Source organism: Drosophila mauritiana, chromosome 2L (genome assembly GCF_004382145.1).
Source record: "Drosophila mauritiana strain mau12 chromosome 2L, ASM438214v1, whole genome shotgun sequence".
Taxonomy (NCBI): Eukaryota; Metazoa; Arthropoda; class Insecta; order Diptera; family Drosophilidae; genus Drosophila; species Drosophila mauritiana.
The window spans coordinates 17,523,566-17,542,162 of NC_046667.1; the positions used below are offsets into that span (position 1 = coordinate 17,523,566).

General features: G+C 39.7%; 2 protein-coding genes across 2 annotated transcripts; both read left to right on the forward strand.

Moving 5' to 3' along the window:
* Positions 1-2,342: 2,342 nt before the first annotated feature.
* On the forward strand, positions 2,343-4,564 carry LOC117150908. The gene has a single exon (XM_033318055.1). The coding sequence runs from the start codon at positions 2,355-2,357 to the stop codon at positions 4,344-4,346; it is 1,992 nt and encodes a 663-aa protein (XP_033173946.1). The 5' UTR covers positions 2,343-2,354; the 3' UTR covers positions 4,347-4,564.
* A 2,123-nt stretch (positions 4,565-6,687) lies between these two features.
* LOC117144705 (proteasome subunit beta type-5) lies at positions 6,688-7,764 on the forward strand. Its single transcript, XM_033310046.1, has one exon. The coding sequence runs from the start codon at positions 6,773-6,775 to the stop codon at positions 7,610-7,612; it is 840 nt and encodes a 279-aa protein (XP_033165937.1). The 5' UTR covers positions 6,688-6,772; the 3' UTR covers positions 7,613-7,764.
* The last annotated feature ends 10,833 nt before the right edge of the window (positions 7,765-18,597 follow it).

The following is an 18,597-nucleotide window of genomic DNA, read 5'->3' on the forward strand; positions in this document are numbered from 1 at the left end:
GTATGAGGAGAGGTTAAGATCATTCCGAATTTATGATCTGCAGATCATTTGAGCTTAAGCTATATATAAGAAATCATAGAACAAGCCCCTTAATTGGACATTTCATAGAATGGGAACGACTATTGCATGATAAATACCCAAAAGTGGGCACTAAATTTACCCAATGCTGATTTCGGCTCGTGTCTTTGGGTTGATTTAACCTAATAGTCGTGATGGTTTCTGGCTGATGGCGATTTATGGTCTTGAGGGATTTTTATGCGGCTCCCAGGGTTGCCAACTACTCGCTCTACTGTACTCGATAATATTTTATGTGTTTCTGTTTTTTTATTGCCTGCGATTACGAGACAGTTTTCTTTTGGGGACTTGGCACAAATCTACTGACAAAGACAATGGAGGAATTTCCTTTGGGGGATGTGGCAATTTAAGTGCTGGTTCGGCCAGGAATTTATGGTTTATGGATTTTGTCAAATTACAAGTTATTCTTGCCAGCCTTTCCGACCAACCTTTTGTCTATAAACTGTCAACACATTGTAGGCTTTTGCATTCGAGCGAGTAGGGAAATGGGAAGAAAGCCTAGCATGTGATTGTGTGTCTGAGGCTCTTTGCATTGAAATTGCTCTCTGATGTTCCATACATTGTTTATTTGTTTACTTGCCTTATTTTATTGTTTGCTACCATAAAAGCATATCAATTGCAAATTTTTATCGCTCAGCAGCTGGGCAACCATAAAGTGGAAATTATATCGAAGATTATGATTGTTATGGGCCCTACAACATCGAATTTATGAATGTCCAACCTAATAAATAAATATAAATTGAAAGCAGGAGAATGCGTTTCTGGTGTTGGTAGGCAAATTGCCAATAAAGAGGCGTTAGCTTTTAGATACTTCTGGAGAATTATACGGTGTTTTGAATTATGGTGAGTGTTTTGAATGACTCAAAATGTTCTGTTTTGCCAAAACTCAAAAATCAATCACAAAATACTTGCCACAAGATTGAATCAATCCATCTAAACTTTCTGATTTCCGAGTTTTCCATTTTCAAAAACTTTCGGTTAATTGCACAAATGGCAAGCAATAGATATCGGACTAGCCCTTGATGCATTTGAGCTGATTTCCAAATACCCCGCCCCCAAACAATGCCAAATCCAATGGAAAATAAACCAGGAAGAGAAGTGGAAACTAATTGGGGTGGAGTGGATCGATGTTTTTGAAAAGAAATCAGGTAAAATTGCCAAGTGATTGTTTATGTGTGTGGGTGCTTGTGCGTCTGTAAACAATGAATATGCATGACTTGTTATGAAGCATGCCACACATGCAACAACAGAAATCGAGAAACAGGAAAGGCGACTTCAATTTGCGAAAGTGATATTCTGGTCGGAAGAAAAAAGGAGCAAAATGCCAGCGAGCATTAGAAAGAGATGGCTGGCACACTTCTCGATTGACATGCATAACGTTGATTAATTAATGCCGTCGATATGCCGATGACAGATGCTGGATTTCCTCCGCTCGAGCGGAAATAGAACTAAGTCGAGTTTCCTGGCTCCACTATCTCCGGCAGGAAAGCGAAGAGCGGCTTAACCTGTTTCATTTGCGTGATGTTTGTCATTCAGTTTACACTGAATGCGAGTTTTTCGATTGAGGAATGCATTTCGAGTCCTTGCATCTTCACGAGGCTCTTCAGGCGCATAATCCGGCAATTAGTAAATGTCAAATTCCCTGCTCGCATTGAAAGTCAAAATTTACAGCCTGCGAATCGCAGTTATATATCATTGGGCGGTCCAAGGAGACGGCCCCTGTAAATATGCAACGGAAATGGCAGCTACGCATGTGATTATGTTGCCTCTGTCTCCGAGGAGCGCATATATGTGCAGGAAGATGTTAACATTCATGTGCTACATACAAACTCGCCTGTAAGCGAGGCTGAGTCCTTGGCTTGATTAAAAGCCTTGTTCTGGCGATGAATTGTTGCCGCATACTTTGGAGCGTTCTTGTGGGAAGTACATAGTATGTATTACATACCTCTTTCTTAAAGGTGGGCAAACTATCAAGTTTCTGATTCCGTGGTGGTGATGTTAAAGTTCGGGAGTTTTTCACAAGTTGTCTATTGAAATCCATACGTGATGTATTCTTTACCTTGTTGATAAATTTGCATACTTATCGATACTTATCGAGTAGGACCTTTTTTAAAATATCAAGCATGTCAAGAAAAAATCGATCAAAGAAGCGTTTGAGTTATACGTTTAACAAGCAAGTTGAAGTGCTTAGTCGAGATTTGTAGCCTATCAGAACATATTTAATTCCAGAAAAAAAAATAAAAAATAAAAAGTATATTCGGTAAGAAATAACAATACCAATGAATAATAAAACGTATTTTACAGCCAGAATATCAGAAATGGAGTCAAGTGCTAGCACTGCAGATAAAGTCTCGAAGCTCCACAGCGAGATAGCAAATATGAAAAGGGACTATGATAACTGGTCGAACATTCTGGAAAAGAGCCATTTAAAAGAACAAAACCAGATTAAGCTTTGGGAAAAGGCTATGGAAAAAGTTCAAGAAACGGTGAAAGACAACAGGGCCGAGACTACTTTTGATGTTAGGAATGACGAAAATGAAATTTTTATGACTATCACGTACACGCCCACCCATCCGAAGTGCATAAAAATTAAAAACAGCTGCCACCTGAAGACCTTTACATTGCCCGAGGCCTTGGAGTGGATTCAAATGAATATAGCAGGCCTAGAAGGATCATTAAAGAAAATCGTCCTTGATCAGAATTATGTGAGTTGTCAACAAGAAAAACTCTACTGGACGCAAAAATATTTAAGCAAAGGGGAGAAAGCACTACCTCAAATCGCAATGGGAACTGAGGAACAGACCGAAGAGAATGGTGATTCGGTAAAGACACCTAAAGACCTTACGGAACTCGTGAATCCTAGTGAACCGGACTTAAATGCATTTATGGTGACAGCAGAAGAGGACACTGCTTTAATAAATAATTTGAAAGATGAAGTTCTTGGTATGCTAAGTAAACTTATGAGCCTCAAATCTGAAGTCTTGCCAGATACAATAGTTGATGGTATTAGGAAAGAAGTCGATGAGCTCCTGGAAAGATTTGGAGAGGGAAACATAGCAGCTGAGACGACTAATTACCCAACCAGCAATCAAAGAACTCGGAACTCTCCGAAAATGATCACTCATAATACAGATATTTCGAAAATAGAATACCACGAATTGCCTACACTAGACACAAACGAAAAAGAACCGATGATAGTCGATTTAAAGGATATAAGAAAGATTGAAGTCAGATTGCTTGAATATAATGAAAATAAAACCGGTGGCACTAAAAATGGGTTAGCTGAAATGCAATCTGACCTTAGCAAATTAAGTGACGAATTTTCAGGTCAAGTTAACTCGAGCGAAAGTATTACAAAAAAAATCGAATCGAATGCAAATTATAGCGGTGAAATTAACTATAGGGAGAATTATTCCCTTCATTTAAATTTTTTTATAAATCCTGCCAATAAAGTCACCATTTCTAGTATAGATTTTGAGAGAAAAGAAAACACATTAGAGGCTGAAGAAGAAACATCTGGAACACCACCTATTGAAATCCGTACAGAAAATGAGTCAGGTGGCTCAAAACTCAATTCAGAGCAAAATTCCAATAGTATTCAACGTGAATTCCGGTTTCCGAAAGATTTAAATGGGACCCAATCATTAGAGTGTGATTTGAAGGAGTGTCTAGATCAATACATAAGTGGTGGTATGAAAACTTTGAGCGGCCAAAAGGAATCTGCACCAGAAAAAATGATGAAACATAATGAATCCTCTGAAGGGATGTGCAAGTCAAAATGTGAAAATGACTTGGTTTCCTGTCCTCCTATTAATGATATTTTATTTGACTCTACAGAAGAAGATAATACAACTGGTGGCGATCCCACTAATATTAATCTGAACGCAAATCATTCAAATGGTGATTATAATCTTTCCTATTCTAAATCTCAAAATCTGAACGATAATGCAGGGGATACAATTATAAATGATACGCTTCCTGATGTTTTACGAGACTATAATTTTGAAAACAACGTGAATGAGAAAAACTGTACAGAAAGCCCATCAAAGAGTATTTTTAAAAAAGGAATTAGTAGTTCCATTAAAATAGAAATTGAGTCCGGAACAGAAAGAAAAAAATCATACATTTCAGATACACCTTTCGCGATGGTTACAATCCACCTGTGCAATGATGTTAAAAATTCCGACGATTCTTTTGATTTAGCTGTGACTGATGATATGAAATCTATATTAACCCAAAATAAAACCTATTCGGGGCAAAATATGAAATAATATAATGAGCATTCCGATACGGAAGTTGAAGTCAATATGTTTATATTCTTTATAAATTTGTAATTTTGTAAAATCCCCATAATGATGCTTTGTATAATATTGTAAATTATAACACAAACTAATATTTCTTGAACTTGGTTATATATTATTATTATAGAAGATTAATATTATTAACCGTTATTTCATTCTTTTGGATGATATGAATATTATGAAAACTCCCAAATATTCAATATACGCGTCACAACAAATTATTCTTCAAAAAATTAAATTTTAAAAATTATATTATCCAAGTGTTTTAACTAATTTATTGAGTTTGTTCGTATTTCTTCAACTGCCACATGCTGAGAAAGAAGAGCTCCTCCTCTCCAAGTCCAAAATGTCACCGTCCCAAATGAATAATTAAACATAATTAGCTCTCATTAAACAGGGTACTCCCTCGGAGCTGGCCAAAGCCGAATACAAAACGCAGCTTCGACACACACAGTTGGCCAGCTCAAGGGGCATTCTGGCCAAATCAAACCGAATCAGCCCAGTTCGGTGGGGTCGGGGTCCGAGGTGGGATATAGTGACCCCAATAAGTCAACTGCAATACATAAATTTCGACACAGCAGCCGGCTTGGATCAGGTGGGCAGGCCCAAACCCAAATACAAACTCAATTCGGAGGACTAGACCAAGTGTTTGCCATTTCGACTTTGGCAAATAACCCAGAGAATCGCTGAGGAAGGGGCTAAACGGTGCGGAGCATTGCTGTGTTTAAGGAATTCCTGATTAACAATGTGGTCTTCATAGGGGTCCACCCACTTTTGTCGCCTTCGCCGTTGGTCAAGAGCAAATTTGGCAATACAACAAAACGCCTTTAACCTTTGACAGGCCGCACACATTTCAATTGTTGAGCATTTGGTGGTCCTACGGTTAGGTCGAACATTAAAATTGATTACCCCAACAATTTGGTTAATGGATGACTCTGGGATTTTCGGGCTCCCAGGAGTTTAATGTTGTTTTCCTTGACGGGTACAGAAAAAAAATTTAGTTTCATAAGAATAAAGAATACTGAAGACAAGATTCGTTGAAAACTGCTGGTAAACCAAATAAAAATATTATGTTTAAAAACAACGAAGACCTCTTTACGTTCATTTATTTTTCGATTATTTCAATAGACGCTATATAGTGTTCAGAACCGGGCGATCCAACAGAACCTGCAAATGGATAAATATATACTTTACACAATACTTTCTCCATTTTTCCAAAGTCAAACTTAAACTTCTCATTCACAATCTTTTAAAATTTCTCTACTTGAAGTTGGCTGCGATTAACATCATTTCGACAGACTTGCCAGAGTTTACAACAGGTGATCATTGTAAAGTGCTAACGAATATTCAACACTTATACGTTATACATTAATATGCTTGATTATATTATACAAACATACTTTATATACTTTATATGATTATATACTTATTATTATTATTATATACTATATACTTTCCTACTACACTAGAAAGTGAAACATCTGACTGAAATCAATATACCCTCTGCAAAGGTATAAAAATCAACCATAATTTCAGTCTGAACTTGTATATTAATATTTTCCTATTACGGCATGTTTAAATTTAAAAATTGTACCTTAAATTCCTACCTTAAGCTGTAATATGTTCTTACATCTGGTGACGTTTCCTCTTCAACGCCGGCTATCACATAATCCGCATTGGCAGCCATTTAAGATATGTTTTAGCCATGAAAATTAATATAAACGACAATTTCCGCATCGCCTCAAGCGTTTATAAATGTCCGCCGTCAAATGCTAATCGTGTAATCCTTTTTAAATGATTGCACATACAAACGGATATTAATATCATAAACAATTCACACATCCAACTACACAGCATTCACACGCCGTGTAATTCTGTTTATTGCTTGAGGTTATTTAATATTCAATTTTCGGCTTCCATTTCTTAGTCATATCCTGGGAACCTCATAAAATGCGAAAAACTCATAAAACCCATGGCTAACATATTTTTAATCTGCACATGGGTATATGCTGCCCAAACCGACCGAAAAAAATACAATCTAGCAACATGAATTTATCACGAGGATATTGTAAATACAAAATTGTTGGCATGCTTTTTATTGAGTTCCGTTTAGGTGGTTGCGTAAATATATTGCTGGATATTTGTCATATTTTTATGTATATCGTTTAATTTTGCAGTTTTTTTCGTCTTCACGATTTTCTTGGAGAACTGCTGTTACTTGGGCTTGTTCAGATACTTCATTTCGACTGCAAATAGAGAATTTGTTTTTTAAGCTTCATGGGTGCCAGGAAAGATAAGTCAGAAATAAAAGATTTCAACATACTTAAAGTGTAACCAACAACATTTAAACTTCAAATATAACCATTTGTACAAACGTCAGCTTCTGTTTCTCCAACATGGCATTGGAAAGTATTTGTGGTATGGATAAGATGCCATTTATGAAGAGCTTTGGATCTCGCACCCTGAAGCAAACAGTTGATGAAATCAGACTCGCATCGAGTAACATGGATAATCCCCTCGCCATAATGGCTCCGCCATTTGAAAATCCACGGGAAAGTGTGAATAAGCTGAATGCAGTAAGTGAAGTGCAGATGGATTTTGACCACGGAACCACCACGGTGGGTTTTGTTTACCAAGGAGGCATCATCCTGTGTGTGGATTCCAGAGCCACGGCGGGAAATTATATTGGATCCCAGAGCATGCATAAAATCATGCAGGTGAACCAGTATATGATGGGTACCATGGCAGGTGGTGCAGCGGATTGCACATACTGGGATCGAGCTTTGACCAGGGAGTGCCGACTTCACGAGCTCCGCTATAAGGAGAGACTTACGGTGCGATCTGCTGCCAAATATATCTGCAACGTGGCTACGGAATACAAGGGAATGGGTATCTGCATGGGAATGATGTTGGCCGGTTGGGCGCCCGAAGGACCCAGTTTGGTATACGTGGACTCCAACGGCCTGCGGCTCCATGGAAAGCTTTTCGCCGTGGGCAGTGGAGCCCCGATTGCCCTGGGAATTTTGGACTCTGACTACCGCTTGGATCTCAGTGATACCGAAGCCTACGACCTGGCCTTCCTCTCAGTATATCATGCTACCATGACAGATATCTTTTCCGGCGGTATGGTGAGACTGTATCACATGGATCAAGGCAACTGGAGGAATGTGGCCAATAAGGACTGCCAAGAACTGCATGAACAGTACTCAGGTGTGAGAAATCAACAAGCTCTTTAAGTACTTCATTTGTTTAGAGCATTACACGGTTTACTACGTTATCCATTTGGCGAATAAGTGACGGAAACGAAAATACCACTTTTAGAACAAACACTTGCGGTTTACCAAATTAAGACCATCAAATAAATGCTGTTGACTTATTTATTTTCTAATTTGCCTACACGTTTTTAATTAGTGCGCCTTTTGTTTACTTAAATTTCCACTCAATTTTAGCGCGCTTGAAAAACTCCATCCCTTAGGACCATGAAAATTGCTAGTCGCTTATCATTTTGCGCTAAATTAAGTGCCCTAATGGAATGTTTAGATTTTTTTAACTTTTTTATTGCTGACATGCAAGGTTGGGTCTCGCCCCCAAAGAGGAGAACATTAAATAAGTAAATTGCCTCCTTTCTGGACATTGGCACAACAATTAAGTTGGCATTTAAGTCGAATAAAGGACAGGAGCAGACACCAAAAAGAGTTAACAAAAGTCCCTGCATAAATCAATGGCAACAGCATTATTTGGGCATAGAAGGCGTGGAGTGAAAAAAGGTTCAAATACTTGAATTTTTCCCGCTTCATGCTTTCGACCCGGCCAACAGCAGCAATAATAAACAAGAAAGTGTGAAATAAGGCCAAATGGACATTCAAATTTGTATGTCCAACACGAGAAACCGGCAGCAGGAAAAGTACGGAAAAATGCAGGCACAGCAATAAAACGCGGCGAGTGCTTTTAATTTCAAATGCTGCGAGGATAGGACCAAAGGTCCCTGAAACTCTTTATTTCTTTTCTCCCTCTTTCGATTTCCTTTCAAGATATTTTCCAGGATTTGGGATTGGAACGGAGATCTGTGGAGGGAGGGAGTGCTTATAACGCTTGTGTGGATTACAAATCCCACCGGTGCGATAAAATGGTTTATTTGCCAAAGTTCTCTGCATAAAAATACATAACTAAATAAATCAAATTTAAATACCCTTGTTAGCCAGTGCTACATGAAATTGAAAAATAAAGTTTTAGCCAAATATTTGCTTGGCCACAAGAACGAAATATAACAATGCACGTTTGAGGCGTTTTGTTAATTTTAATAACCAGAAAAAGCTTGTATAACTTTTAATGAACCCAAGTTTTCATTTCACTCTGGAGAAATAAATAATCTTTAGCTTTAAAGGTGATTCGAAAAATGAACTAACTTCTGTCGTACAGCCTTTATAAACTTAATGCTTATTAAGTTATTTTCTAATTTTTCTAGATACAAGCAAGAGTATTACTTTTCTGAGTGTGGTGATGCACAATTGGTAACCTAATTAGTATTTTACCTGAAAAGGCCATTTATCATTATCCTTTGGACTGAAAGGCAGATACCGGCTCAACTATAAACTCCGCTGGTCGTGTTTTATATGCCGGGCCGTAATAAATGTTGTCATTCGGTTCTTTTGCTCCCTTTCCAGCTTCCTAACCCGTTTTGAAACAAGCAATAAATGTCAGCGGCTCGGGTGAACTGGGCATAAACTACAATGGCCGGCGGATACTTTATTTAACACTTGCATAAACGGACATGCCCTGAGATATGCCCAGCTCTCGCCGGATGTGTGGGTTATAAAAAGCACAGCTATTCGAAAGAATGGTCCGGAGATGCCCGAGAATGGGAGCACGTGGGCACCTCGTTATTTCTATGGGGTGCAATCAAAACGAGCCCAGGTACAGATCCTAAGTTCTAAAAAAGATGGAACAATAGACATTTTGCAGCACTCTAAAAATTTTATTATGTGCAGTTTTTACATTGCAGTTCCCTTCTTTTTGCATATACATATATATATGTGGGGAATAGGATTGAAACTCACTTTGAAATTCATCCCTCAGTCACTTTAATCTGTTTTCCATCTCCTTTTCTAAGCCTAATGACATTGGATCTTCACGTTTACTATGCTGCAAATGTGACTCTTAAATCTAAGCAAGCCTCGACGACACTAAGCCATTGGATTAGAGGACTCGTTGAGTGACTTGGTGACTGAAGTGCGAAAACCAAAGCGTTGCACTGGCCAAAATGGGGGTCATATTTATATGTATACACTCTAAACATTTTCTAAGCTATATTCCTATTTAATGTTCGTGCAACTGCACTGCTTACTGAAATGAATTATGATTGTTTGGTATAATATATATTGTCTGAGCTTAAATGTACCAACTTATTTCAGTGAGCCTCCGTCGCCAATACTTGACACGCCCCCAAAAACCCGGCGCCTCCAGCTGCAAGAGCATAAAAAAATATTATGTCAATAGATAAAAGTCAAAGTGGAGACGACGAGAGTGAAGACAACATCGTGGATAGCAAACAGCAAGCATTGGCCAAATGTCGCGTGTTCAATTGTGTTGGCCCAGCCTGTTCGGGCTTCCCGGCCAGCACCACCCAGTGATTGCCAACCCACCGACCCACAGCCCACACCTACCCACCACCCACAACCACCCACTGTCAGTGTTTATTTTATTGATGTCGCTGCCGCTGACTTTGCCTGTGCAACTGGAGGCAAAGGCAACCATGACAAAGTCGTCAGCTTTGGGGAAACTGGGTAAAAGAGGGTGGATTCAGGGATGGCAAGGGGGCGGGTCAAAGGGCAGCGGATCCCTTCTTGTTTTACGACCAACGAAGCGGCCATAATTGTGCATTCACAGTCACATTCATAGCCACATTCGCATTCACTTGCTTATTATAGGCACTGAGAAATGGCTGTGGCCTGGATGGATTCTCTTGGCCACGGCCTCCTCCTCATTCCCGGGATTTCCCGATTCCCTGGTAATTTGCAAGTGATTTATGGGACCTCCTGCCTGGGGGGAAGCTGGAACCAAAAGCTGGACACCGGAGGCAACAATTTCCATTTGGCGTTCGCTCCTTGTTTGAAACACTTGATTAGCCGCGATGATTGAACGGTTATTCGTAAATTGAAAGCAGTGTTCTTTGATGGCTACGAAGATCCTTTGAGCTGGAGGATGTAATTTGGAAGCAGTTTTATAGGTAAAAGTAGAGGTGAAATAACTTATACGACTGGTGCTCAAGATCTTAGAGCTTGTTTTAAAGCAACTCACCAGTTATCAAGCCGCTTTAAAACTCCAATTAAGTTTCTCCCACACTGGCCTACTTTGGACTTTATATGGCACACATAGAATTTTATATTTTCTGATTTATTAGCCCCTGCCAACCGCAGGCGATGCCGCCACTCAGCCACTCTCCGCAAACCATAATTTGTGTTAGCCCAAAAACACGAATAAAAAACACAGACCCAAACACACAGCAGATACACGGCCAAATGACAGCTGCAAAAAATATTATAAATATAAATATTTTCGGAGCAGGAGCACATGCAATCTTGTGCAATTTTCACGCTGCAAGCGAACAAAGGGGAGTGCATCCTAACGCAATCCCGAGAAGGAACCCAACCCAAAAACACAGCCCAGAAAACCAACCCGAGCTGTCAGCGCAAACAGTTGCAAACAGACATGAAGATTATGGTACGTAGGGGGATTCCCAGGGCAGTCGTTACAATGTAGTTACATATAACTGCCAACTGTATGTGTACGATATAGTATAGGAGTATAGAGTGATTTCCAGATCCTCACGTTTTTCGTTTGTTTGCCGGAGAGGCAAATTTGGTAATTCTGTTTCTATAGCACACTCAAAATTATTTTCTCTTTCGAAAGGGGATAAAAAAAACTGGAAACTTTCCCAGCTCTTGGCAAAACTTATTTTGCTGTAAGTTGAGAAATTTATTGAGCTTGCCGTTAAGCACTTAAAGTTGGGCTACGGCAAACAATTTTGATATGAGGATTGAGCTTGAGTTTTGCATTTTCCACATGCTTAAACGTAAACAAATTTGTCACTTAGCTGTCTGAATAATCTTCGATTGAAATTGGTTTTCAATTGGCGAAAAGATGCTTCAGGGGTTTTATTTGGAATCTGCGCCAAGGCGCTGATAAATTGAATTTCAATTGTTGCCCAAGGATTCGGTTTAACGGCTTTTCTCATTAAAGACGTTGCACTTTCCGATTACCGATTCAATTTTGGCCAGGTCACTTTACCTTAAGAACATAAATCCTGACAGCTTGAGGGTGTTTCCATTCTTCAGACGCCGCCAAGACGCAAAAAGGCCCTAAGCTGTCAACTTTAGCATATTTCGCGTTTTTTTATTCATACTACTTTGCAGCTTTTCCTTTGTCTTTTTATTTGTTTTCCTGACTCTATGCCACAGCACTGATTGTTGTGAAAAACTCGCCTAAGCTACTAGAAAATCGCAAATTTATGTTAATTTTACGTAGACATTATTGTAAATGATGAGCACTGAGAGGAAATTAAATGAAATAAAATGAAATCTTCTGACAGTGATACTTTTTGGTCTGCTGAGATTTAGCAAATTCAACTATGACTGGTTTCTATTCAAAGGTCAGTTCGGCGATTATTCAGAGACCCCTTTTGCAAATCACCGAAAGCCAAAAAGCTGCCATTGGAATCCACTTAAGAAAAGGACCTGCCACCGAGCCAAAGGATACACGGACATGGAAATAGGATTTCAACTACATTTTATACACGTATATGTATTTCTTCAGTAGTTTTATCTGGTTTGGTTCACACATTTCATTTGATTTCCCTGAATGGGTGAAAATAAACGCAAAATTTGATAGATGTTCTGGCTGGGCAAATGTGGCGCATTTTCGATTTTCCTTGGCGCAGTACTTTTTACACCATTTTTATGCTCTCGGGAAAGTTTGTTTGTCCGGCTGTCGGTTTGTTTATACTTCACTATCTTTTGGCTCCCCCCATCACCCGTCCCTTGGCCTGTCTATTTATTTATTTTCCAAATAAATGCTCGCTCCTTCGCCGTTTCCGTTTTCTTCACTCGCACTCGTTGAACTCTCAAGGATTGAATTGAATTAAATGGAACAAAGTTTGCTCGCCTCCAACTGCAGCGTTCAGATAAGGTTGGTCTGAGGAAGTCGGGGGCCCTCGGATCGCATATATAAACGCTCCAATATTTGAGCGATGCATTCGGATTTTTGTCGATTTATTATGCCAAGTCAATGAAGGGCACGCAGGCAGCCCAATTGATGATTGCAATGCGATTGAAGCAAAAACGATTGTGTTCTCAAGTGCCCATTCAAAGTAAGACCACTTTAAAGGTGAAATTTACATATTGCTTTAATGAAAATTTGCACTCATCATATTTGATTATAACTAAGCTGATATTAAATATATTTCTTCAATATTTTATGATATATTTCTCATGTATCTTTAAAAATTAAATTTTGTTGCATGCAGTTCTTTTGGCCTGGCACACTACTGGATTCAATCCCAGCAATGTGTTTGCTCCTTTCGATTAAACACTTTCTCCGGGGAGAGCGCTTCCTCCATGCATCCGTCCTTTTGTCTGTCTGCTTGTCCGTCTGTCAGTTTGCGCGTCTTCCGTTTTCCGTGCGGACTGTTCTGCTCCTGGCATTGGCATTGCCATTGCCAGGACTTCCTACTACCGCTCCTCATTGGGTAAGCACACAATTACCTGAGCGTGGTGGGCCATGATTTGCATTGCACTTGAATTATTTCCGTTTGCAATGCTTTACCTTGCCGCAGTGGGAAAAGTGGAAAAGCGGTGGGAAAAGCGCCGGCACACATATGCATAATTTCAAGCTCACTACCGTTACGTGGGTCTCATTTAGTTTGCCTTAAACGCTGTTATGGTTTCCCCTCAACATTTTCCGCTTTCTCTCCGTTTTTCCCGCTATTTTTTGTCTGTCTCTATTATGGCAATATCTCCTTGTGTGCAACATGTTCGCCGCTAGAAAGTGTGCAATGCAGCTGAGCTGGCGCTTTGTATGCAGATTACCTGCATTTGGGGCTGAAGTTGGTGTAGCTCTAATGAGGGTAGAACAAATCTCATAAAATAGAATAAAGCAAACTGAGTCCAAAAAAAAAAAAACACTGGGGAGCCGGGAAAAGGTCCCTGGCCTCGTGCGTACATGTACATGCTAAATTTATGCGCAATGAAGAGTGAAAAGCAATAAGCCCTGCCAAGTTGTGCATGAAAGGGAAATTGGCATTGAAATGGGCCCGATTGGCAACCCGTCGATTTGGGCTGGTATTAGCGCACAATATGTTTATTGGAATTTTGGCGGCGAATATCGGGCCAACTTATGCAAAACCTCTTTTTTTCTATACTCGACATCCGAACGTTCAAAAACAAAGACTTAATTATAAGTGGCTAAATTTCATATTTCCGTGAGCTCAAACTCCTCAACAACTCCTCTTTATAATATTAAAAAGGAGAATGGTATAAATACAGACAATGCTTAAAATAAATTTATTATGATTTTATTTTTTATAAAATATTAACTTCATATATATTTCGGTTGGCTGCTCTCAATCCTTCATAAACATTTGTATATATTTTTTTATTTTTGTATCGCTATTGAGGCAATAATTAGTTTGAAGCCGATTTTAGCATTAAGCCCACTTTATGGACGGAATATCTGACCATATGCTAATTAGCAGAGCCTTTTAATTAAACACTTGCGTTTGGATAAAACTCTGTGCGTTTTCTACTATTGTGCATGGCAAACAAGGTTGCCTTTTTATAATCAACACGAACGCTTCATTAGCTATGGGGTTAGGAATCCGCACAAATACGCCAGAAACATATGGATTTTGGGCATAGTCATAGACAGAGACGACGTGTTTGCATTCGAGTGGTTGCGGTTTTTAATTAGTTTTGATTTTGATTTCGATTCGGGTCCTCTGCAGTCAACAGTGCATGTCCTCAAACGACGAGAGTCCTTTCATGGCAATGAGCCGCGAATTGGACACTTGGCCATTTGATTGCGGTCCTTTTGGTCCGTCTCCTTATTTGCAAAAGAGTCCTTTTTTTAATTAAAATTATTAAAGCAAACAGCAAAGTTTGCACTACGGAGTGGTGCTGCTTTGATTAAATTTTAGTCGACAACCGACGCCTGGAAGTAGACTGCAATAAACCATAAATATATATGAGGCCGAGCAAACTATAATTAATACGTAAGCTTGGCCATTTTTTGACATTTAGTTGGATACTTTCTAATGTCTGTGTGTTTCGCTGTTTTTTGGCAGCCCAATTTGGCCAAGTTTCTTTGTCCTTGACCTGGAAATCCGCTACAAGCGGAGGCTGTCCATAAATAGCTTTTGTTGATTAGTGACCCTGGACGGAGGGCTCGAATTGGTTTTTAAAAATGGAATGGTCGGGACTGTCGGTGTGGCTTTATAATTATTCTCCGACATAAACTGACAAGCGCATTTCCCACTCGAAGTGTGTTCGATGCATTTTCGCACTCTCTGGCAGCCAGAAACCCTTAATGGCATGTTGCCTTTCGAGAGCGGTGGAAAATCGCATGTTGCGGTAATTAATATTCCTGCCTGCAAAATATTTATATTCGCACGCAACGGCAGGCGGTCACTCAGTCAGTATTCCTTTCAGTATTTCAGTCTTGAAAAGAAACAATTACCTCACTGCAACGTTCAGTGAGTGGCAATTATAAGTTGTTCGTGTCTGTTAATTAAATGTGTCCAGCGAAGACATTTAATAGGCTTCAGTTATTTACAAAGGCACAACATGGCGTATACGCGATCAAGGAGGAGGCTTAAGCGAAGTCCTGCAAGAAGCTTAAACACACAATTTCCCCATCAAGCATGGCTTTTATGTGCTGTAAAAAATTGCACCAATCGAAATATTCAATTATTTCTCCGCTCGGCCAGCCTTAATATAATTTCCTTCTGTGAGTAAGCAAGGATTAATTAAGTGCCTCGTTCGCTGTTTGCATTTCCTCATCGAAAGTGTGAAATTTCGCGCCCATGTCAGGTGTTGATGGCGGGTCTTCAGCTGATCGGCGGACAAACAAACGCTAATTAGGCATTAAGTCGAAGCTGGCAATTAATCAGCTCAAAAGTGTCCATAAAAGCAAAACGTTTAAGTGTTACCCCCAAGTGTCAGACGCAAAGTTTTCCCCGCCACCCAAAAGGTTTCTTCTTATTTTTCACACCCGCAGCCGACACGCGGTTTTCCGGCTTCTGTTGAGGTGGGCGCTATGAAAATGGGAAACTCACGTGGGAAGTAGCTAAAAACTAAACAACAGGCTTTAATGGCAGTCGTTTGCCAGACAGCCACAAAAGCGAGGGTTGCCTACGGGATATGTGGGTTACTATACTGTTTAAAGGGCTTTCTAAATTATTAATGAATAAGCCACTTTAAAACCTTTGGTCAAACATTCGTTTTCAACCATTTATGCTCCGATGGTATACATGCAAATCGCAAAAAGCTGTGTTCCCAAAATGTTTAGAATTTAGAAGATTTTGAAATTTTTCTGGCCAACCGACAAAAATATTTAACAATAATTTCAAAATTTTTTTTTCCGCACTCTCACTAGCTGACTAAAGGAAAATCTCATTACGACTATATCGTAATTTTGACATTTTTTTGTGTAATCTATTATATCATCAAATATTATCTGGAACAAATTTTGAAGTCGCCCCTCTCTAAATATGCAGCTGTTGCATTGTAAATATTTGCATACGTGTTGCAAAATTAGTTAAATAAGCATTTATTGTTGCTCTACACTAAGCTGCTTGCAGCGTTTGTGGCGCTACAACATTTGAATTACTTTTAATGTTTGCTCCGCCGGGAAGTTCGCGTCTTCCACTATTAACAAAAAGGTAATTTCCCAGCAAATTGACATAAAAGACTGTGTGCGGGGTAAAAGTTTGCCAGCTAAAGTTGTGTTGTTTAATTTTTCGGGTACCAACACGCCCGCACACCGAGCATTTCGCAGAGACAACATCAAAATTTATGTAAATGAAAATTGCATTGCATAAGCCCGCCTACGTAACGTATACGCAGCGTGTGCAGCCAGAACCATTTTGCACGTAGTATTAGCGTCGCGCTTTCATTATTTGTGCCATCCTTTAAGGCCCGGTCCCCAGCATCGAGCCATTAAGCCAACCTTCTGCCATATTGCCCAAGGTATATATAGTGTATATGGTGCAGATGTATATAGCAGTAGGTCTATGGCAGCTTTTGCGGCACTTTTCCCTTAGTTTTCTTTATTGGTTTCTTGGGCCATGCAGCCGAAACTTTCAACAAGTTTGGCTCGTGGCGGTCTAAAGGGTTCACTTCTGTTCTCTTGGTGACAAAATTTTCAACTGGATGCCATCAACTTTAATAGTCACCAAATAGGAAAGGCCCAACATGTTAGGTTAGTTTTAGTGGCGTGGGCGGAAGTCGTCTTCTATCGTTTTGGTTTATTGGATCCATAACCTAAAATCCATAACCCTGTATAAATTGCTCTCTAATTGTACTGAAAATAGTTTAATTGGCTCTGCTCTGTCCAGAAAATATAAAATAGTTTCCACTGACATGCTGATAAATAAGTGATGATTATAATCTATTACTTTCCCTTACTTGTATGCAACTATAACCAACATACACTCGATAATTGAACTCAGTTTGCAGGCCATTAAAGCTGGTATTTAAGCTGGTATCCAGTGAGGGCCTGAACTATGCTTGCCAATTATCCAACCACGAAGGGTGGTTGTCCGGCTGGGGCAACCACTTAATAAGCCCGCCAACTGGCCAGTGCTGCCCCATTTTCCACTTTCCCATTCCGATTCGCGTTCCCAGATCGCTGACAACTGTCCGAGGACGGGGGATTGTATCAAATATACAAGTAAATTGCTTCATTTTCGAATTTCTGTCATTGCCGACGTGCTCTCTCTTTCGTTCTCATATATGTTTGGAAATCTATTCGTGCCACGAATTTCATTTTCAACTTGGCAGCTGCACTGTTTGTTGTTGCCGAAGTGAGACGTGCAACGGCTGCCAGGCAACTTATTAAAAATGTCTGCAGTGGCAGCAAAAAGGAACTCAAATATAAATATACTTATATATAGAAAAAATACTGATGAAAACTGCAGGCAGAAGAAAATTATTTGCCACAAAACTTGCTGAGCCGTGGGCTCATGTCGTGCCACATAATTGTCCAAGGAGAGTGCGACAGTAAAAGTGCTTTGATTTCCGACATTGAATCAGCTGCACGCCTCTTTAATTACCACTGGCACATCCGTCAATTACTAAATATCTTGGAAAGCCTTATTAACAAGTTGGAATTACAATTGCGTGTGTTTACAAAAAAAAAATACATCAAACTTAATTAATCTCACACTTTTGAAAGCAAATAGCAAATATATCATTAATATCAGCTTGTTTATTTATTAAACAAAGTTTAAAAGCCAAACTGACTTTTTTGTGATTGCTTTGTATGGCTAAAATTATTATCTCACATTTGTTTGCCCAGCGTAATTAATGTTTATAGAAACGTTAGAAATGTTTCGCAGCCATTTAATCGGGAATGTGTGTGCACATTAGCCTTTAATTTTTTCTCACTGCACGAGCTTTGGAAAATTGAATCTTACGTAATGCCATATAAATCGAGCCACCTTCATATAAAATTCACTTACAACGGCAGCCAGTGGCAAAGAAAGAATTGCAATCGAAATTACTTTTAGCTCTCGAACGAGAAATGCAATTTGCATTCAGGGATGCTGAAAATGTGGGTGGGGCCTTGGGGTTATGGGTTGATGGGGGTGATGGGCCTACACGACTGTCGATGCATCATCAGTGCTCAAGTATCTGAACTTCCCGGGCTACTGCGAATTACGGAGCCCCTCCTCCATCAATTATGCTGCGAATTTCTTCATTACAATTATCTCGTTGTGCGCTTGGGCCTCCTTTCGCATTGTTTCCCTTCCAACGTCATTGCATCAGCAGCGGCACTCGTGTGTGGAGGACTCTTCACTTCTTCGTTCTCTTATTTTTTCCTGATGAGCAAGTGATACGGCAGAGTCCCTGGGAAATTGGTTTTAATTTTGCCACTTGACGTGGCCGGCACTTGTCGTGGCATTGACTCCCATTCCCCCCCTTACTTCCTTTTCCTCGGGTGTCAATGT

Excerpts from the sequence above, each read along its gene's own strand:
- LOC117144705 (XM_033310046.1), top strand. The coding sequence starts at position 6,773 with ATGGCATTGGAAAGTATTTGTGGTATGGATAAGATGCCATTTATGAAG.
- LOC117150908 (XM_033318055.1), top strand. The coding sequence starts at position 2,355 with ATGAATAATAAAACGTATTTTACAGCCAGAATATCAGAAATGGAGTCA.